General features: G+C 41.1%; 1 protein-coding gene across 4 annotated transcripts in view; it reads left to right on the top strand.

The window, feature by feature from the left end:
• Window positions 1–15,920, top strand: part of LOC144699404 (lysine-specific demethylase 4C-like) — a 477,121-nt gene that overhangs the window by 452,251 nt on the left and 8,950 nt on the right. For all 4 annotated transcript variants that reach the window (XM_078570575.1, XM_078570572.1, XM_078570571.1 and 1 more), the window contains one exon: window positions 3,310–3,402. In XM_078570575.1, coding sequence (XP_078426701.1) covers window positions 3,310–3,402 — 93 coding nt within the window. The remainder of the gene's footprint in view (window positions 1–3,309; window positions 3,403–15,920) is intronic.

Genomic DNA, 15,920 nt, shown 5'->3' with positions numbered 1-15,920 from the left:
TCTTGCCTGAAATTCCAGTTCCAGCTTCCTTTCTTTCTCCTGCCTTTCTGCTTGCTCCCTTTAAAATGCCCTTTCTCTTTCCTTTGTTTCTAATTCAAGTTTTTTTCACTTGCTTTGCTTGTTCAAGTTCAAGTGTTTTCATTTGTAACTGAAGTCTCACTATCTCCAGCTGTGACTCACTAGTGTCAGGTATCACTTCCAACTGTAGATGCTGTGCTATACCTTTAATTATATCTGCTTTTTTCACCCCTACATGTAACCCTAATTTTAACTCATCTGCCAACTCTGTTAACTTATTCTTGGAAATTTTTGGTAACCCAATCGGAATTATATCTTCTGCTCCCAGGCAAGTCTTCGCAATTGCCAGAGCAATCTTATAGTCTCACCACTTACAAAAAACCTCATCAACTCTTGAATTTGAAGTGCTTCTCGTACTTGTAACCTTAAGATTCACCAATTCCAAAGAAATCAAGGAATTGCAAATATTGTCCTGCCAAGAGCCCCCACTTGTTATGACACAGCAGTTGGTAAAGGCTGAGTTGTTTAAATCTCAGAGGGAAACTTGAACAACTATCATAACCTATATTTTCAATTGATATGTTTGAGATGCAACTCTGAATTCAGGAATAAGACCACCAAGCCTTGAGAGGTTTTTTTATGTAAAACTAATTTAAACATTTATTAAGTTAACAACAAATTAAACACATACACATATCCACATAATAACTTTTAAACAAATCCCCAAATTAATCACTCCCAGGTAAATCTTCAAGGCAATAACCCATAGACTTTAAACAGACACCAGGCAAAGCACATTTGACCTTACAAATTCAAAAAGAGGTCCCTTGCAATTCGGTTCCTTTGCAGACACGTTGTAGGCTTACAGGCTGGTTAGATCTTAAATGCCTCTGACTTATACACACAAACTCCTTTCGGTTTATACCTAGCTTCCCCTTTGAATGTAAATTTTCTATTGTATTACTGGGGTTTTTTAAATTTTACCTCTTCTAACCATAAACCCTTTCATTCCACCAATTTTGTTAGTAATATAAACACATTGCTTGGTGTCTCCCAACTAGGTGCAAGATTTTACCCATTCTTTTGAATGGTTTATTCAACAAATGCAAATTTACACTTTAACTTTTAACCTTACTTACTGTTTACCCACTTAACATCTCAAACTACTCAAACTATCCAAGCACCCAGACTAGCTGGCTTTAATCCAATTAAGGCACACACACAAACACAGACACCACTAAACTCTATTTTAAAAATAATTTCCAATAACATAGACATTAATATCTCCATGACACTACCAAACGACAGTTTAAAAAATATTGAGCTCTTCTCTCATTTAGCTAAACTCTCATCTACGATACCATTGGATGGATATCTCTTTTCACTGCTTTATTGAGCTGTGTGAGATCAACACACATTCTGATGGAACTGTTTGGCTTCAGAACCAGTACCATTCCAGAGCACCGACTGGCTGGCTCTTTTTACAGGTGAAATTGCTCCTTGTCTTACCATTGAGTTGATCTCTTTCTTTATCTTTGGAAGCAAAGGGTATGGAATCTTTCTAGGTGTATATAAGCATATTGGTTTCGATTCGGGGCTTAGTGTCATATGAAACGCTGTTTTTAGCTCTCCTGATTCTGTAACTATCTTTGGAAATCCTGCCCTGAAGTCTCCTGATTGACGTTCACCATTCTTTGTCTCATCTATTCTGCGGATTAGAACATCTCCAATCTTGACTTATGTACAGTACTTCAGTAAGAGAGCACTTTCTTTCTGTGCTTTAAAGTAGCTGTTACTTCTCCCAAAATCTTCAGTTCCTCCTGTAGCTTTTTGTAGGATGGTTGAAGAACAAGGGAGTTTAACCATGGTTCAAATCTGAAAGAACTGAAATTGTTGCTCCAATACCTAGTTTTAAGTGTGTCCTGTCACCTTCTGCCAGGATCTCTGCACTCCCAATAGTTTCTGTTTATTTTTTAGTTTCTCCTAAGAAGGGCACCTCGGTGTCTTGTGAATCTTCAACTTCATGGACTCTGCTTCCATTTAAAACTTTCTCTTTTTGCGTGTTCTTCCCATTTTTTTTCTACTGTGACATACTGCCTGAAAATGCCCCATCTTTTTGTACCAGTGGCATTGTGCATCTTTGGCGGGACAATTCCCCCACCTGTGTCTTTCTCTTCCACACCAGCAAAATCTAGCCTGGGCTGTTGCCATTAATTGTTTTCTAAGCTGCATGTTTCACCCCCTCTCTATTTACCTTTTTTAATGTCTGACATATTCAACTGTATCTATTACTTTGGAGTTTGGGCTCCCTCTCTCTATACTCTGACTACCGATCAATTCTGCTTCCTAATCTCAGCATGTCTACTTAATTGTATTGCCTTTGCCAGTATCAAGTCTTCTCGACCTAATAAAGCATCATCCACTAATCCAACACCTATTCTGTTGCGAATTAGCTCCTCTTTCAGATTACTGTACTCTCAGCCTTCTGCTAATCAGTAAAAAATCATTAATAAATGCATCAATGCTTTCCCCATATCCCTGGGTACATTTATTGAACTTGCGTGTTCGACAATGATTGGAATATTGTGGAGATTGAAATATGCCTCGGCATATGTGGCTTTACCCTCGTTGATCCCCAGGATAATTCAGATGTTGTCTGTATACAACTCAGTAGTTGCCCATTGTATGCAAAATTATCGATCAGTCATTGTTTTGGCAAAGCTAAGTGCTAACATGATCACTGGAACCATTAAAATAAATATCTAACTTGATTATTGCCACTAGATTATATTTCCACACCTAGTTAGTGATTGAATGACAGAATTGATGGAACAACCAGCTGCATCAGAATTGCTGCTGTGTTTAACTTCTAAGTAGAAGATCACTCATAGAAGATAAAATGTGCCAGAATTCAGAGTGTTGATTCTAATATCAATATGATCTGAATAAAAGTTATGTTTGGTTTAAGAGTTCTTTATAGTGAGTGAATGAGGAGTAGCACTGTGCAATGTAAATCTATGCTTATAACAGATGTACATTTAGTAACTGTAGTAATATCAAAATCCTGGAACTCCCTCCCTAACAGCACTGTGGGTGTACCTACACCACATGGATTGCAGCAGTTCAAGAAGGCAGCTCACCACCATCTTCTCAGGGGCAGTTAGGGGTTGACAATAAATACTGCCCAAGGCAGCAACGCCCACATCCTATGAATGAATAAAAAAAGGTATTTGTTGCATAAATTAGATTGACTTCATCAATTTAACAACAGTTCTGAAAATTCTTCTTTAGGTTGAGTTTGAAGATGGCTCCCAACTCGTAGTAAAACGTGATGATGTTTATACATTAGATGAAGAACTACCAAAACGGGTTAAATCACGACTTGTAAGTATGCTGCTCATAAAATATTTTGGCACATTTTACATATACTGTAGTTCGCAAGATGCTTGTGGATGAGTACGGTCATTTGGCATAACCTAATGCATCCATCCAGAACAATCTTGTGCTCCTCCCTATTGCTGCATCTAATTGTTTATGAAATGATTCATGCTTTTTGTCTTGATCACTCTGCCCAGAAGTCGATCTCCAGTGTTGATCACTTTGTCAAGAACCCCCTGACATCAATCCCAAATTTACCTTTTCCTTGTTTAAATGTTTGTATCCTTGTACTACACCCACAAGTTAATTTAAAGTAGCGTTCCAGATTCCCCTGTTCCATATCATTTACTATATAAGGTACCACTAAAGGTCACTTCTCAGATGTCTCCTTTTCAAGTTGAAAAGCCCAAATTTCTCCAGCATTTCCTCATAACCTAGATCTCTAACACTAAGAATCAGCCCTGTGGCTCTTCACTGCACTTAGATGTCTTCCTTGTTTCTCTGCAACCAGAACTGGAGGTGTGGTCTAAACAGAGCACTTTACAGCTTGATCACAGCTTCCTCTGATTTATATGCTGCTGTCGCTTATGTAATTCATGAGTATATTGGCATTGTTAATTACTGCTCTACATTGGCTGGGCATGTTGAACATCAAGTTAACTGAGACTCCTAGGTCTTTTTTGCAGTAATTGTAGCTGTTTTGAAGAGCGCTCACAAATTATGCATGTTGCCTACTTTCTTTCCAATGTCTTTGAGTGCATCAAATTTCAATTGCCATTGTTCAACTCACTCATTTTATTTAATTCACTCTATTGTTTGTGGCATTCAATTCTCCTGCCCCCTCCTTGTGTGGTATGGTTTAACCAAGTTACATTCAGTTTCAGAATTCTAGTCATTGATGATATAAATTAGAAACCGTAGTTGAACAAACACTGAGCCCTGGAGAATCTTACTCAGTAACCCTGACCTTCCCAACCATGCCCTGACATTCCCCCTCTAACTAATAGCCATTGAAGCCACACTTTGTGCTTAATGAGTAATCTTCCATGTGTTCTTTTTTCAAATTATTTTTGGAAGTCTAACTATTCAATGTCATAGGATTCATCACAGTCATCTTGGATTGTCACTTCCTCAAATGTCACAAGGACTGCTGTTTCCTAAGTTTTTTAATAGATAATTCTCATGTTTACCACTGATAATTAATTCTGTTGTTTTGCATGAAATAGAAGTAAATCTACAGAATCTGTTATTGCTTGTGTCTTGTTTAGTCAACTTTTTTAATATGGAGACCTCATTACTCTATTTCCAATCTATTAATATTTCCCACTGTAGATTTGCTCCCTCAGAATGATTGTCACTACTTTGCAAATGTCCTCACTAGTTTCTCTCAACACTGTGGGATTAATGTCAAACTAACCTTTTAAGCCATCAAGATTGCTTGGACTTCAAATTAGTTTACATCAAAGCCTTGAATTATTTCTTGGCACTCCTATGTTGCATCAGATCCTAGCAGGGTTTTACTTTTCTCTATTATAGTTTCTCTTCTCCAAACTCCTTCTGCGTTTTTCATGACTTTTACAATATGTTTCATCATGCTAATACTGAAATTAATTTAAATTGATAATGGTCATGTTGAAATTGGGGTTTTGGAGAAGAAAGACCATGCTACGATTGTTGAGTTTTCCTGTATGGTTTACTATATCTTACCCTTTTATACTCCAGCAGGGCAGGCAGCATCAGTGGAGAGTGATGTGTGGTTAACGTTTCAGGTCAATAACCCTGCCAGAACTACCAGTTCTGACTGAGAGCCATCGACCTGAAACATTAACTCAATTTTTCCCTCTATAGTATGGCTGGAGCAGGTGCTGGGAGTCATGCAGAAGTAAAACCAATCTGGGAAATGATGAGGAATGGCATGCAAGAGAACAGGCTCCCAAGGTTTTCAGACACTGCACTGAAGGTGTTGGTAGCAGAGGTGGAAAGGAAGAGAGAGATGCCCTGCATTCGCAGGGGGGTAAAGTAGCCTTCTAGACATGATCAAAAGGGTGGGAACAGACAGCTGTGGAAGTCAGTGCCAGGAGTAAAACCCTGACGATCTTGAGACAGTGCCACAAGAGGTTCAGTGACCTCACACAGGGGAGGCAGTGGCATAGTGGCATTGTCACTGGATTTGTAAACCTGAGACTCAGAATAATGCTCTGGGGGCAGGGGTTTGAATCCCACCACAGCAAATGGTAGATTTGAGTTCAATAAAAATCTGGAATTAAAAGTCTAATGAAACGATTGTTGCAAAAAAACCCATCTGGTTCACTAATGTGACTAAAGGACTAATGTCCTTTAGGGAAGGAAATCTGCCGTCTTTACCTTGTCTGGCCTATGTGTGACACCAGACCACAGTTGACTCTTAAACGCCCTCTGAAATGGCCTAGCAAACCACTCAGTTGTATCAAACGGCTACAGAAAATTGGATAAAAAGTGAAACCAGATGGACCACCCGGCACTGGAAACGACAACGGCAGTCTCAGCCCTGTCAACCCTGCAAAGTCCTCCTTACTAACACCTGGGGGCTAGTGCCAAAATTGGGACAGTTGTCAAACAATAGCCTGACATAGTTATACGCAGGGAATTATACCTTACAGATAATGTATCAGACACCATCCTTGGGTATGCCCTGTCCCAACAGAGATGGCATACAATCGGGAGGGAGTTGCTCTGGGAGTCCTCAATTTTGACTTTGGACCCTGTGAAGTCTCATGGCATCAGGGAAACCTCCTGCTGATTACCGTCTACCTCAGCTAATGAGTCAGTACTCCTCCATGTTGCACACCACTTGGAGGAAGCCCACTGAGGGTGTTAAGTGTGCAGAATGTACACTGGGTGGGGGACTTCAATGTCCATCACCAAGAGGGGCTCAATAGCACCAGTACAGACAAAGCTGCCCAAGTCCTAAAGGGTGTAGCCGCTAGACTGGGTCTGCGGCAAATGGTGAGGGAACCAACAAGAAGGAAAAACATACTTGACTTCATCCTCACCAACCTGCCTGCTGCAGATGTACCAGTCCATGGAAATATCAGTGGGAGGGACCACCACACAGTATTGTGGAGACAAAGTCCCGTCTTCACATTGAGGATACCCTCCATCGTGTTGTGTAACTACCATTGTGCTAAAAGAAATAGATTTCGAACAGATCTAGCAACTCAAGACTGGCAACCATGTGGTTCTGTGGGCCATCTGTAGTAGCAGAATTGTACTCAACCACAATCTGTAACCTCATAACCCCCACAGAACCAAGTCAGGGATGAACCCTGGTTCAATGAAGAGTGCAGGAGGGCATGCCAGGAGTAGCACCAGGCATACCTAAAGACGAGATGTCAACCTGGTGAAGCGCAACACAGGACTACTTGTGTGCCAAACATCAGAAGCAGCAAGTGATAGATAGAGCTAAGTGATTCCCCAACGGATCAGATCTAAGCTCTGCAGTCCTGCCACATCCAGTGGATGAATGATGGTGGACAATTAAACCATAAATGTCCCCATACTCAATGATGGGAGAGCTCAGCACGTCGATGCAAAAGAAAAAGCTGAAGCATTCGCAACAACCTTCAGCCAAAAGTGCCGAGCGGATGATCCATCTCGGCCTCCTCCAGAGGTTGCCAGCATCACAGATGTCAGTCTTCAGCCAATTCGATTCGATTCACTCCATGTGATATCAAGAACAGCTGAAGGTACTGGATACTGAAAAGGCTGTGGGCCCTGACAATATTCCGGCAATAGTACAGAAGATATGTGCTCCAGAACTTGCCATAGTCCTAACAAGCTGTTCCAGTACAATTATAACACTGGCATCTACCCAGCAATATGGAAAATTGCCCAGGTATGTCCTGTACACATAAAGCAGGACAAATACAACCTGGCCAATTACCATCCAATAGTCTACTCTCGATCATCAGTAAAGTGATGGAAGGGGTCATCAACAGTGCTATCAAGTGGCATTTGCTTAGCAACAACCTGCTCTGCGAGGCACAGTTTGGGTTCCGCTATAGTCACCCCAGCTCTTAACCTCATTACAGCCTTGCTTCAAACATGGATAAAAGAGCTGAACTCCAGAGGTGAGGTGAGAGTGACTGACCTTGACATCAAGGCAGCATTTGACCGAGTGTAGCAGCAAGGAGCCCAGCAAAATTGGAATCGATGGGAATTGGAGGGGAAAACTCTCCACTGTCTGGAGTCATATCTAGCACAAAGGAAGATAGTTGTGGTTGTTGGAGGTCAATCATCTCAATTCCAGGACATCACTGCAGGAGTTCCTCAGGGTCGTGTCTTAAGCCCAGACATCTTCAGCTGTTTCATCAATGACCTTCCTTCCATCATAATGTCAGAAGTGGGGATGTTTGCTGATATTTGTACAATGTTCAGTACCATTCACGACTCCTCAGATACTGAAGCAGTCCATGTCCAAATGCAGCAAGACCTGGACAATATCCAGGCTTGGGCTGACATGTGGCAAAAGTATTCGTGCCACTCAAGTGCCAGGCACTGACCACCTCCAACAAGAGAGAATCTAACCAATTGCATTACCATCATGGAATCCTCCACTATCAACATCCTGGGGTTACCATTGACCAGAAACTGAACTGGGCTAGCCATATGAATGCTGTGACTACAAGAGCAGGTCAGAGGCTAGGAATCATGGGGCAAATAACTCACCTCTTGACATCCCAAAGCCTGTCCGCCACAAGGCACAAGTTTAGGAGAGTGATGGAATGCCCCCACTTGCCTGGATGAATGCAGCTCCAACAGCACTGAAAAAGCTTGACACCCTCCAGGGCAAAGCAGCCCGCTTGATTGGCATCCTATCCACAAAATTAACTCCCTGCACCAGTGGTAGCAGTGTGTACCACCTACAAGATGCAGTGCCAGAATTCAAAAAGGCTCCTCAGATAGCACCTTCCATACCCACTACTACCATCTAGAAGGACACGGGCAGCAGACACATGGGAACACCACCTGGAAGTTCCCCTCCAAGCAACTCACCATCCTGACTTGGAAATATATCGCCATGGCTTCACTGTTGCTGGGTCCAAATTCTGGAAATCCCTACCTAGCAGCACTGTGGGTGCACCAACACCACATGGACTGCAGTGGTTCAAGAAGGCAGCTCACCACTAACTTATCAAGGGCAATTAATCATGGGCAATGAATGCTGGCCTAGCCAGTGATGCCCACATCCCATGAATGAATAATAAAAAACAAGTGGTCAGTGTCAGTGAATGCATTTTTAAATGCTATAAGCTACCAACTGCACCATTATCCCCAGCCACTGCTAAATTCACCACATCCCAAAACGCACCTCCCAACAATCTCTATTGGATTCACACCTCACATTCTTATATTTCAACCCAGCCTCTCACTCTTAGAACTGATCAAACCACACATCCAAATCTCCCAGGTTGCATATACAGCAGCTATTTGACCGTGACAGCTACATCAATCCAGTAGATTGCATGACACATGAGAGGAAGGTGGTGCACAACTGGAACTAATCATAGTGGCTCAGACATGTCAGCATGTCTTAATCCCATGTAGTAGACAATGCTTGGTCATTTTTTGAGGAGGTCACTAACATGATGGATAATGGTCTGTCTGTGGATGGTATTTCAATGTTAAAATTGTCTTCCTTGTTTTCAAACACTCCGTGGCTTCACCCTGCCCATCTCTGTGACACCTTCTTTCTCTACAACCCTCTGACATCTCTGTGCTCCTTCAATTTTGGTGAATTCTTCAAATTGAAAATCCTCAATTTTAATCGCTCCATCTTTGGGGCCAAACCATTAGCTCCCTAACCGTCCTGCCTCTCTACCTCTCTCTTTCTCCTCCTATGAATTGTTCCTTAAAACCCATCTCTTTGACCAAGCTTTTGATCACATGTCCTAATATTTTGTTTGATGATACTCCTGTGAAGAGTTTTGGAACATCTGGTTACATTAAAGATGCTATATAAATACAGGCTATTACAAACTATATGGACTTTCAGAAGGCATTGCAGGATTCCTACATTGCAACAGTGACTACACTTCAAAAAAGAACACGTCATTGGTTATAGAGTGCTTTGGGACAAGGCATTGTGTAAGGCCTTATATAAATGCAAGCCTCTCTTTTTTGGTTCTGCACTTTAGCAAAGATGAAAGTGCATGGAATTGGAGACAATTTAATGACTAGTTTGCAAATTGTTTGAGAGCTGGGAGATAGAGAAGGAGTATATGGGGTGGGGTGTGACAGATGGTGTTCCCAGAAATCTGAACTGAGCCCTCAGCTTTTCATCACATGTAGCAGTGACTTGGATGAAGTAATAGAGAATTGTACATCCAAGTTTTCAGATGACAAATTAGGAGACATACTAAATTTTGCAATTGAGAGCAGTAAGTTATAAAGAGACAAAGAAATAGTTTAAGTCAGTGGACAAAACTATGGTAAATTGAGTTCAACATTGACATGTGTGCGATCATCTACTTTAGCTGCATGAAAGACAAATTTCAATATTTTCTTAATAGTTAGAAGCTAGGAACTGTAGAGCCAAGAGAGTTGGGTGTCGTGTTTGCAAATTAATAAAAGCATGTGAACAGATCTAAAAATTCATCAAAAAGGCTAATGAAATGTTGGCCTTTATTTCAAAGGAGTTGGAATACAAAGGGGAGGAAATTATGCTTCAGTTGTACACAGCTCTGGTCAGATCCCAATGCATTCATTTCTGTGCACTATATCTCAGGAAGGGTATACTGGTCTTGGAGGGACTACCGAGCAGATTCGTCAGAATGAGACTGGGATTTAAATGATAGATTACATAAATTTGTCTGTTATTCCATTATAATTAGAAGGTTGAAGGGTGATCTAATTTGTGTTTAAAACGGAAGTAAGATATGAAGCTGAAAGAGCTTTTGTGAAGATGAAGACTTTTGGAAACTAAAAGGGTCAGGATGGAAAATGAAGGACTTTTGTGAGGGCATTCCAGCAACATGCTAGCTGAAAGAGGGACCACCAATAATGGTTGGAAGCGGGCAGGAACAAAAAGTAGACCAGTCTCAGGGTGCAAACACTGCAAACACATAACAGGTCAATGAGTTAACACTGGTTATAACAGGTCAATGAGTTAGGACATGATAAATGCATGGAGCCGTTTGATGGGGAGGATAAGGATCTTGAAATTGATTTATTGGGACATACATAGTCAGTGAAATCTGGCAAAGAAAGGAATAAAGGAACTGTGCTTTAGGAACACAGTTAATTGAATTACAGTTGGCTGGAGTGTGTGAAGGGAAGGTTGACCAGAACAAGGTCGGATAAGTCACTCCACTATGTAATAAAATCTCTGAGGCTGTGTGGGAGAGCTGGCAATATTGCAAAGTTGGAGGAAAGATGTATTTGATGAAGGAGCGGATGTTGGAGGGGGCACTTAGTTCAGGATTGATGAGGTTTTAGTGTTGTGTAACAGCCTTGGTGTCAAAAAAGGAAGCAGAACAATAAACTTGCATATCGCCATGAATGTGGAGCCTGATTCTGTGCTTCCAAATCATGTCACCAAGGAATAGCATATGGATAATGAAAGGAAGTGATCCAAGAATGAGTACAGAGGTAGCTATCTTGTAAAATAGCTACCTGGAATAGTGTGCGTGGGTATACCAGCACCACATCGATCTGACCATTTAGAATGACATGGGTTTGTTGATTGATGCTCCATGTGAGCATCAAGATCCAAGTTTTCTGTGTCTTTCTGCCCGTTCTGCAATACTTTGGTGTACCCTATTGGTACAAATGGCATGATTAAGGAATAAAAACAAAAAGCTAAAAGCTACTGCGGATGCTGGAAATCCAAAACAAAAACAGAATTACCTGGAAAAACTCAGCAGGTCTGGCAGCATCGGTGGAGAAGAAATCAGTTAACGTTTCGAGTCTTCATGACCCTTAAGGAAGCTGGTTACTTATCTGATTTTGGCTCTGATCTTTCTCTTCCTTAAATTGTGCAACTCTCATATGGAAAGCTCCCTGCCAGTTTATCTCTTGCTTCCCATTTGTTTCTGGAGTTGCCAGGGAAAGTTTGTTTTGTACATTGTTTCAAAGCTTTATTACAGCGACTCAAGGTCTACATTCTGATTCCTTTGCTCCAGGAATGGAAAATGCTCCTCAGTAGCAGAATTATTTGTTTGACTGATCTGATCTGGCTGTGAGAACTTCTGAAAAAAGGATCTGTCCCCAAGATAACACCATGATTTGGCAGACATTCCTATTTAAATGTGGAATTTGAACTATAATTGAAGAATGAGAAAATTCTCCTCCATTTACGCAATGATAGTGAACAACCAGGGAGGTTATTATACCCAAAGAAAATTACCTGTATTATATGATTAGACAACAATTTCTCAACCTGAATTATTCCTTCAATCTTCACATTTCTACAGATAATTTAATACTGCTTAGAGAAAATGAAGAAACACAAGTCAGAATAAGAATATAAGAACTAGGAGCAGGTGTAGGCAATTCAGCCCCTCGAGCCTACCCCGCCATTCAATACAAGCATGGCTGATCTCATTTTGGCCTCAACTCCAATTTCCCTCCCTCTCCCTAGAACCTTTCAACTCGTTACTAATTAAAAACTTGTCTATCTCCTCAAATTTATTCAGCGTCTCGGCATCCACTGCGCTCTGAGGTAGTGAATTCCACAGATTCACGACCCTTTGAAAAAAGTAATTCCTCTCTCATCTCTGATTTAAATCTACTACCTCTTAGCCTAAAACCATGGCACATCGTTCTAGAATGCCCCACAAGGGGAAACATCCACTCCACATCTACTTTGTCTATCCCCTTTAGCATCTTATATACCTCAATTAGATCTCCTCCCATCCTTCTAAACTCTAGCGCGTATAGGCCTAAACTGCACAATCTCTCCTCATAAGACAAGCCCCGCATCTCTGGAATCAATCTAGTGGACCTCCTCTGAACCGCCTCCAATGCAACTACATCCTTCCTCAAGTAAGGGGACCAAAACTGTGCACAGTACTCCAGGTGCAGTCTTACCAATGCCTTGTACAGTTGCAACAACACTTCCCTATTTTTATACTCTATTCCTTTAGCAATAAATGCCAAAATTCCATTTGCCTTCCTTATTACCTGCTGTACCTGCATACTAGCTTTCAGCGATTCATGCACGAGGACACCCAGATCCCTCTGCGCTTAAGCATTCTAAGTTTCTCTCCATTTAAATAATAAGTCACCTGTTTGTTCTTCCGACCAAAATGGATAACCTCACACTTATCCACGTTAAACTCCATCTGCCAAATTTTGGCCCATTCACCTAACCTGTCCATGTCCATTTGTAAATTTCTTATTTCTTCATTGCAACTTACTTTCCCACCTATTTTGGTGTCATCTACAAATTCAGCTATAGTACCTTCTATCCCTGAATCCAAGTCATTAATATAGATTGTAAGTAGTTGGGGCCCAAATACTGAACCCTGTGACACCCCACTAGGTACAGCTTGCCATCCAGAAAAGACCCATTTATCCCGACTCTCTGTTTTCTGTTGGCTAGCAAATCCTCTATCCAAGCTAATATATTACCCCTAACTCCGTGTGATCTTATCTTGTGTATTAATCTTTTGTGCAGCACATTGTCAAAAGGCCTTCTGGGAGTCCAGATATACTACATCTAAAGGATCCCTATTATCCACTTTGCTTGTCACATCTTCAAAGAACTCTAGCAAATTAGTCAAACACGATTTACTTCTCATAAAACCATGCTGACTCTGATGGATTGCATTTGACTTTCCACATGCCCCATTACTATTTCCTTAATAATGGACTGCTTCACGGCGACAGCAACTACAGAAGTCACTCTTCCCAGACTGATTCACGGCGATGATGACTGCAGAGGACACTCTTCCCAGACTGCTTCACGGCGACGGTGACTGTAGAGGACACTCTTCCCAGACCCTATAGACAGTAAATCTCTCAGACAATAAATCTTGCAATCCCACATTATCTTGTGTTGCATCACTTGTGTGAAATTGTAATTGCATCTCTTGTAACCATATCTATTGTAACTGAGAGATTATTCTTGTAGTATGGAGGAGGGAGTGACTGCTGTTCTAAACATCCATGTAGCTTGCTTAAAGACCCACCATCTAGCAAAGTGGTTTCCAGGAAAGGGCATTTCAGTTCCCTAAACTTAACAATGATGCTGGGGAGAGATGCCAAGCTGAGGCTAGTGGCCAGCGAGGAAGGGAAAAGTTACTCAGACTGCATCTGTATGGCTGTTGGTGACTAATTCTAAAATGGTACAGGACAGGCCTCTAACCTGTCCCTCAACCAGAAAAGCCTGCACAGCATGGCAAGGCTGAAGTAGTAAAACACCAAATGGAAAAAAAAAATTTTCTGAGAGGGAATACCTTGTTGCAATAAAGGCCTTAAGACTATAACATAGCTTCAAAACTGAATGTTCTTGCTTTCAGGTGCTTTGATTCATGTACCACCTGCTTGGACATCTATCCTGCATTACTTTCTTCTATTAAAATCATCATTTAACAAAACCTTGGTTTCATTTTCAAAGTAGAATTGGCATGGAGAAAGTAAAGAGTCCTGAAACTCTTTTTCCTAATATCTGTGAATATTTTAAGGGCCTAAAAAGCCATTGTAAAGAACATTTCCAAGAAATAATTTCTTGAATTTCAACATGATCACTGAACGATGTCTGAAGAAAAATGCATTATTGTGCAAAACGCTCTCTTATCTAGTAAAGATTCTTATACAGGCAACACGCAACTTCTACATGCTTTAATAAAACATACTGAGGCAACATTCATCTGTGATAATGATAAGAATAGAACACTTGTAAAATCTTACCAATAGAATGTCCACTCCACTGATGTAACCTCTTCGATCATTCATCTTAAGCACCATTGTTTGCACTATTCATCGTTTATGTTCTTCTTTATCCATTACTGTGCATCCTGTAGGCTACTAGCATAATAGAGTTACTTCAAACTGCAATTCCATTTTCTAGGGCTAGTTCTGGAGCAATCCAGTTTCACAGGGCTTGATACTGGTATAAATAGACAATGACAGTTCCTCTTTGTTCCGTATAATAACAAAGGCCTACAGACAGGAGGAAAATGGTAAAAACTCCTGTAAGGTTCGGTTTGAATGATAAATGTGGTCACTGTAAAAGGTATTTTAACATAACCTTGCACTTGCCTTTGACAAAAGAGGTAGGAAAAGTGCGTCTTGCCTTGGGCAAAGTTCTCAATATTTGATTGGCAAATCCAGCCAGGGAATAGAAAAGATGAAGGGACCTGCCTGAAAAATGTAAAGTGTGTTCATTTAAACTGATCTTTTGTTTAATTCATTTCTATCCTATGGGCTTTGCTGGACTGAAGTTTCAAATCATTCTATATTGTATCACATGTTAGGGATAGTTAAGTGAACAGGAAAGTGTACTCTACTGAATAGCCCTTTAATCCAAATGTTATGAAGAAAGATATGGGTATACTTATTGGTGTTTTGTTATTTTGTGCTTTTGATGTGGTTTGGTAAGAGATTTTGAATAGGAGTGGCCTCTCTTTTAACATTTTATGCGTCAACCCTGTGTTTTGGAAGTCTAATTCAAATGTCCACATTGACAGATGGTAATCACCACCAACCCTCAACTCCCCTCTACACAAGTGAATGCTATTTGAAGTGATTCCAGCCACTGAGGGTGGGAATCCTTATAAGAACAAGTTCCTGCTCACAGTGGTTGGTGGTCTTACTCATTTCAAGTAGCAGCAGGGCTCTAATAGGGCACTGGGGAGCAAAAAGGCAAGACGAATTGAGAAGCAGGGAGACAGCAGAGGCAGCAATTTTGGGAGGAAACTGGGGCAAAGCAAAGGATGACAATTTGGAAGAGGTATTTTGTATAAGCCAAGAATGGCACTTTGGAAGGGAGGAGAGGAACAGCTATGTATGGTTATTATTAAGTAGTATGCGAAGGGGAGAGAAATGCAGCATTAATGGAGAAGGGGAGGACAATGCCAGCTTAAACGCAGAGGATTAAAGGGTAGGAGGAGAGAAAAGAGTACCAGTTTGAAGTGATGGGGGTGACAAAGTTTGGAAGAAGAATAACAACTTGAACTGGATTGGCAGGGAAGAGAAGTGCCAGATAGAATTAAGCAAGGAGAGGGAAGAAGGGGGACATAGATAGGGTAGATAGGAAGGAACTTTTTCCCTTGTTGGAGGGATCAATAACCAGGGAGCATAGAATTCAGGTGAGGGGCAGGAGGTTTAGAGGGGATGTAAGGAAGAATTTTTTCACCCAGAGGGTGGGGGGAATCTGGAACTCACTGCCTGAAAGGGTGGTAGAGGCAGAAACCCTCATAACATTTAAGAAGTATTTGGATGTGCACGTGTAATGCCATGACATACAAAGTTATGGGCCTAGTACTGGAAAATAGGATTAGAGTAGTTAGGTACTTGTTTGACCAGCGCAGACTCGAAGG

This window comes from Cetorhinus maximus, chromosome 2 (genome assembly GCF_964194155.1).
Source record: "Cetorhinus maximus chromosome 2, sCetMax3.hap1.1, whole genome shotgun sequence".
In the NCBI taxonomy this organism is placed as follows: Eukaryota; Metazoa; Chordata; class Chondrichthyes; order Lamniformes; family Cetorhinidae; genus Cetorhinus; species Cetorhinus maximus.
The sequence above is the reverse complement of the archived record's forward strand: the minus strand, read 5'-3'. Positions and strand labels throughout refer to the sequence as shown.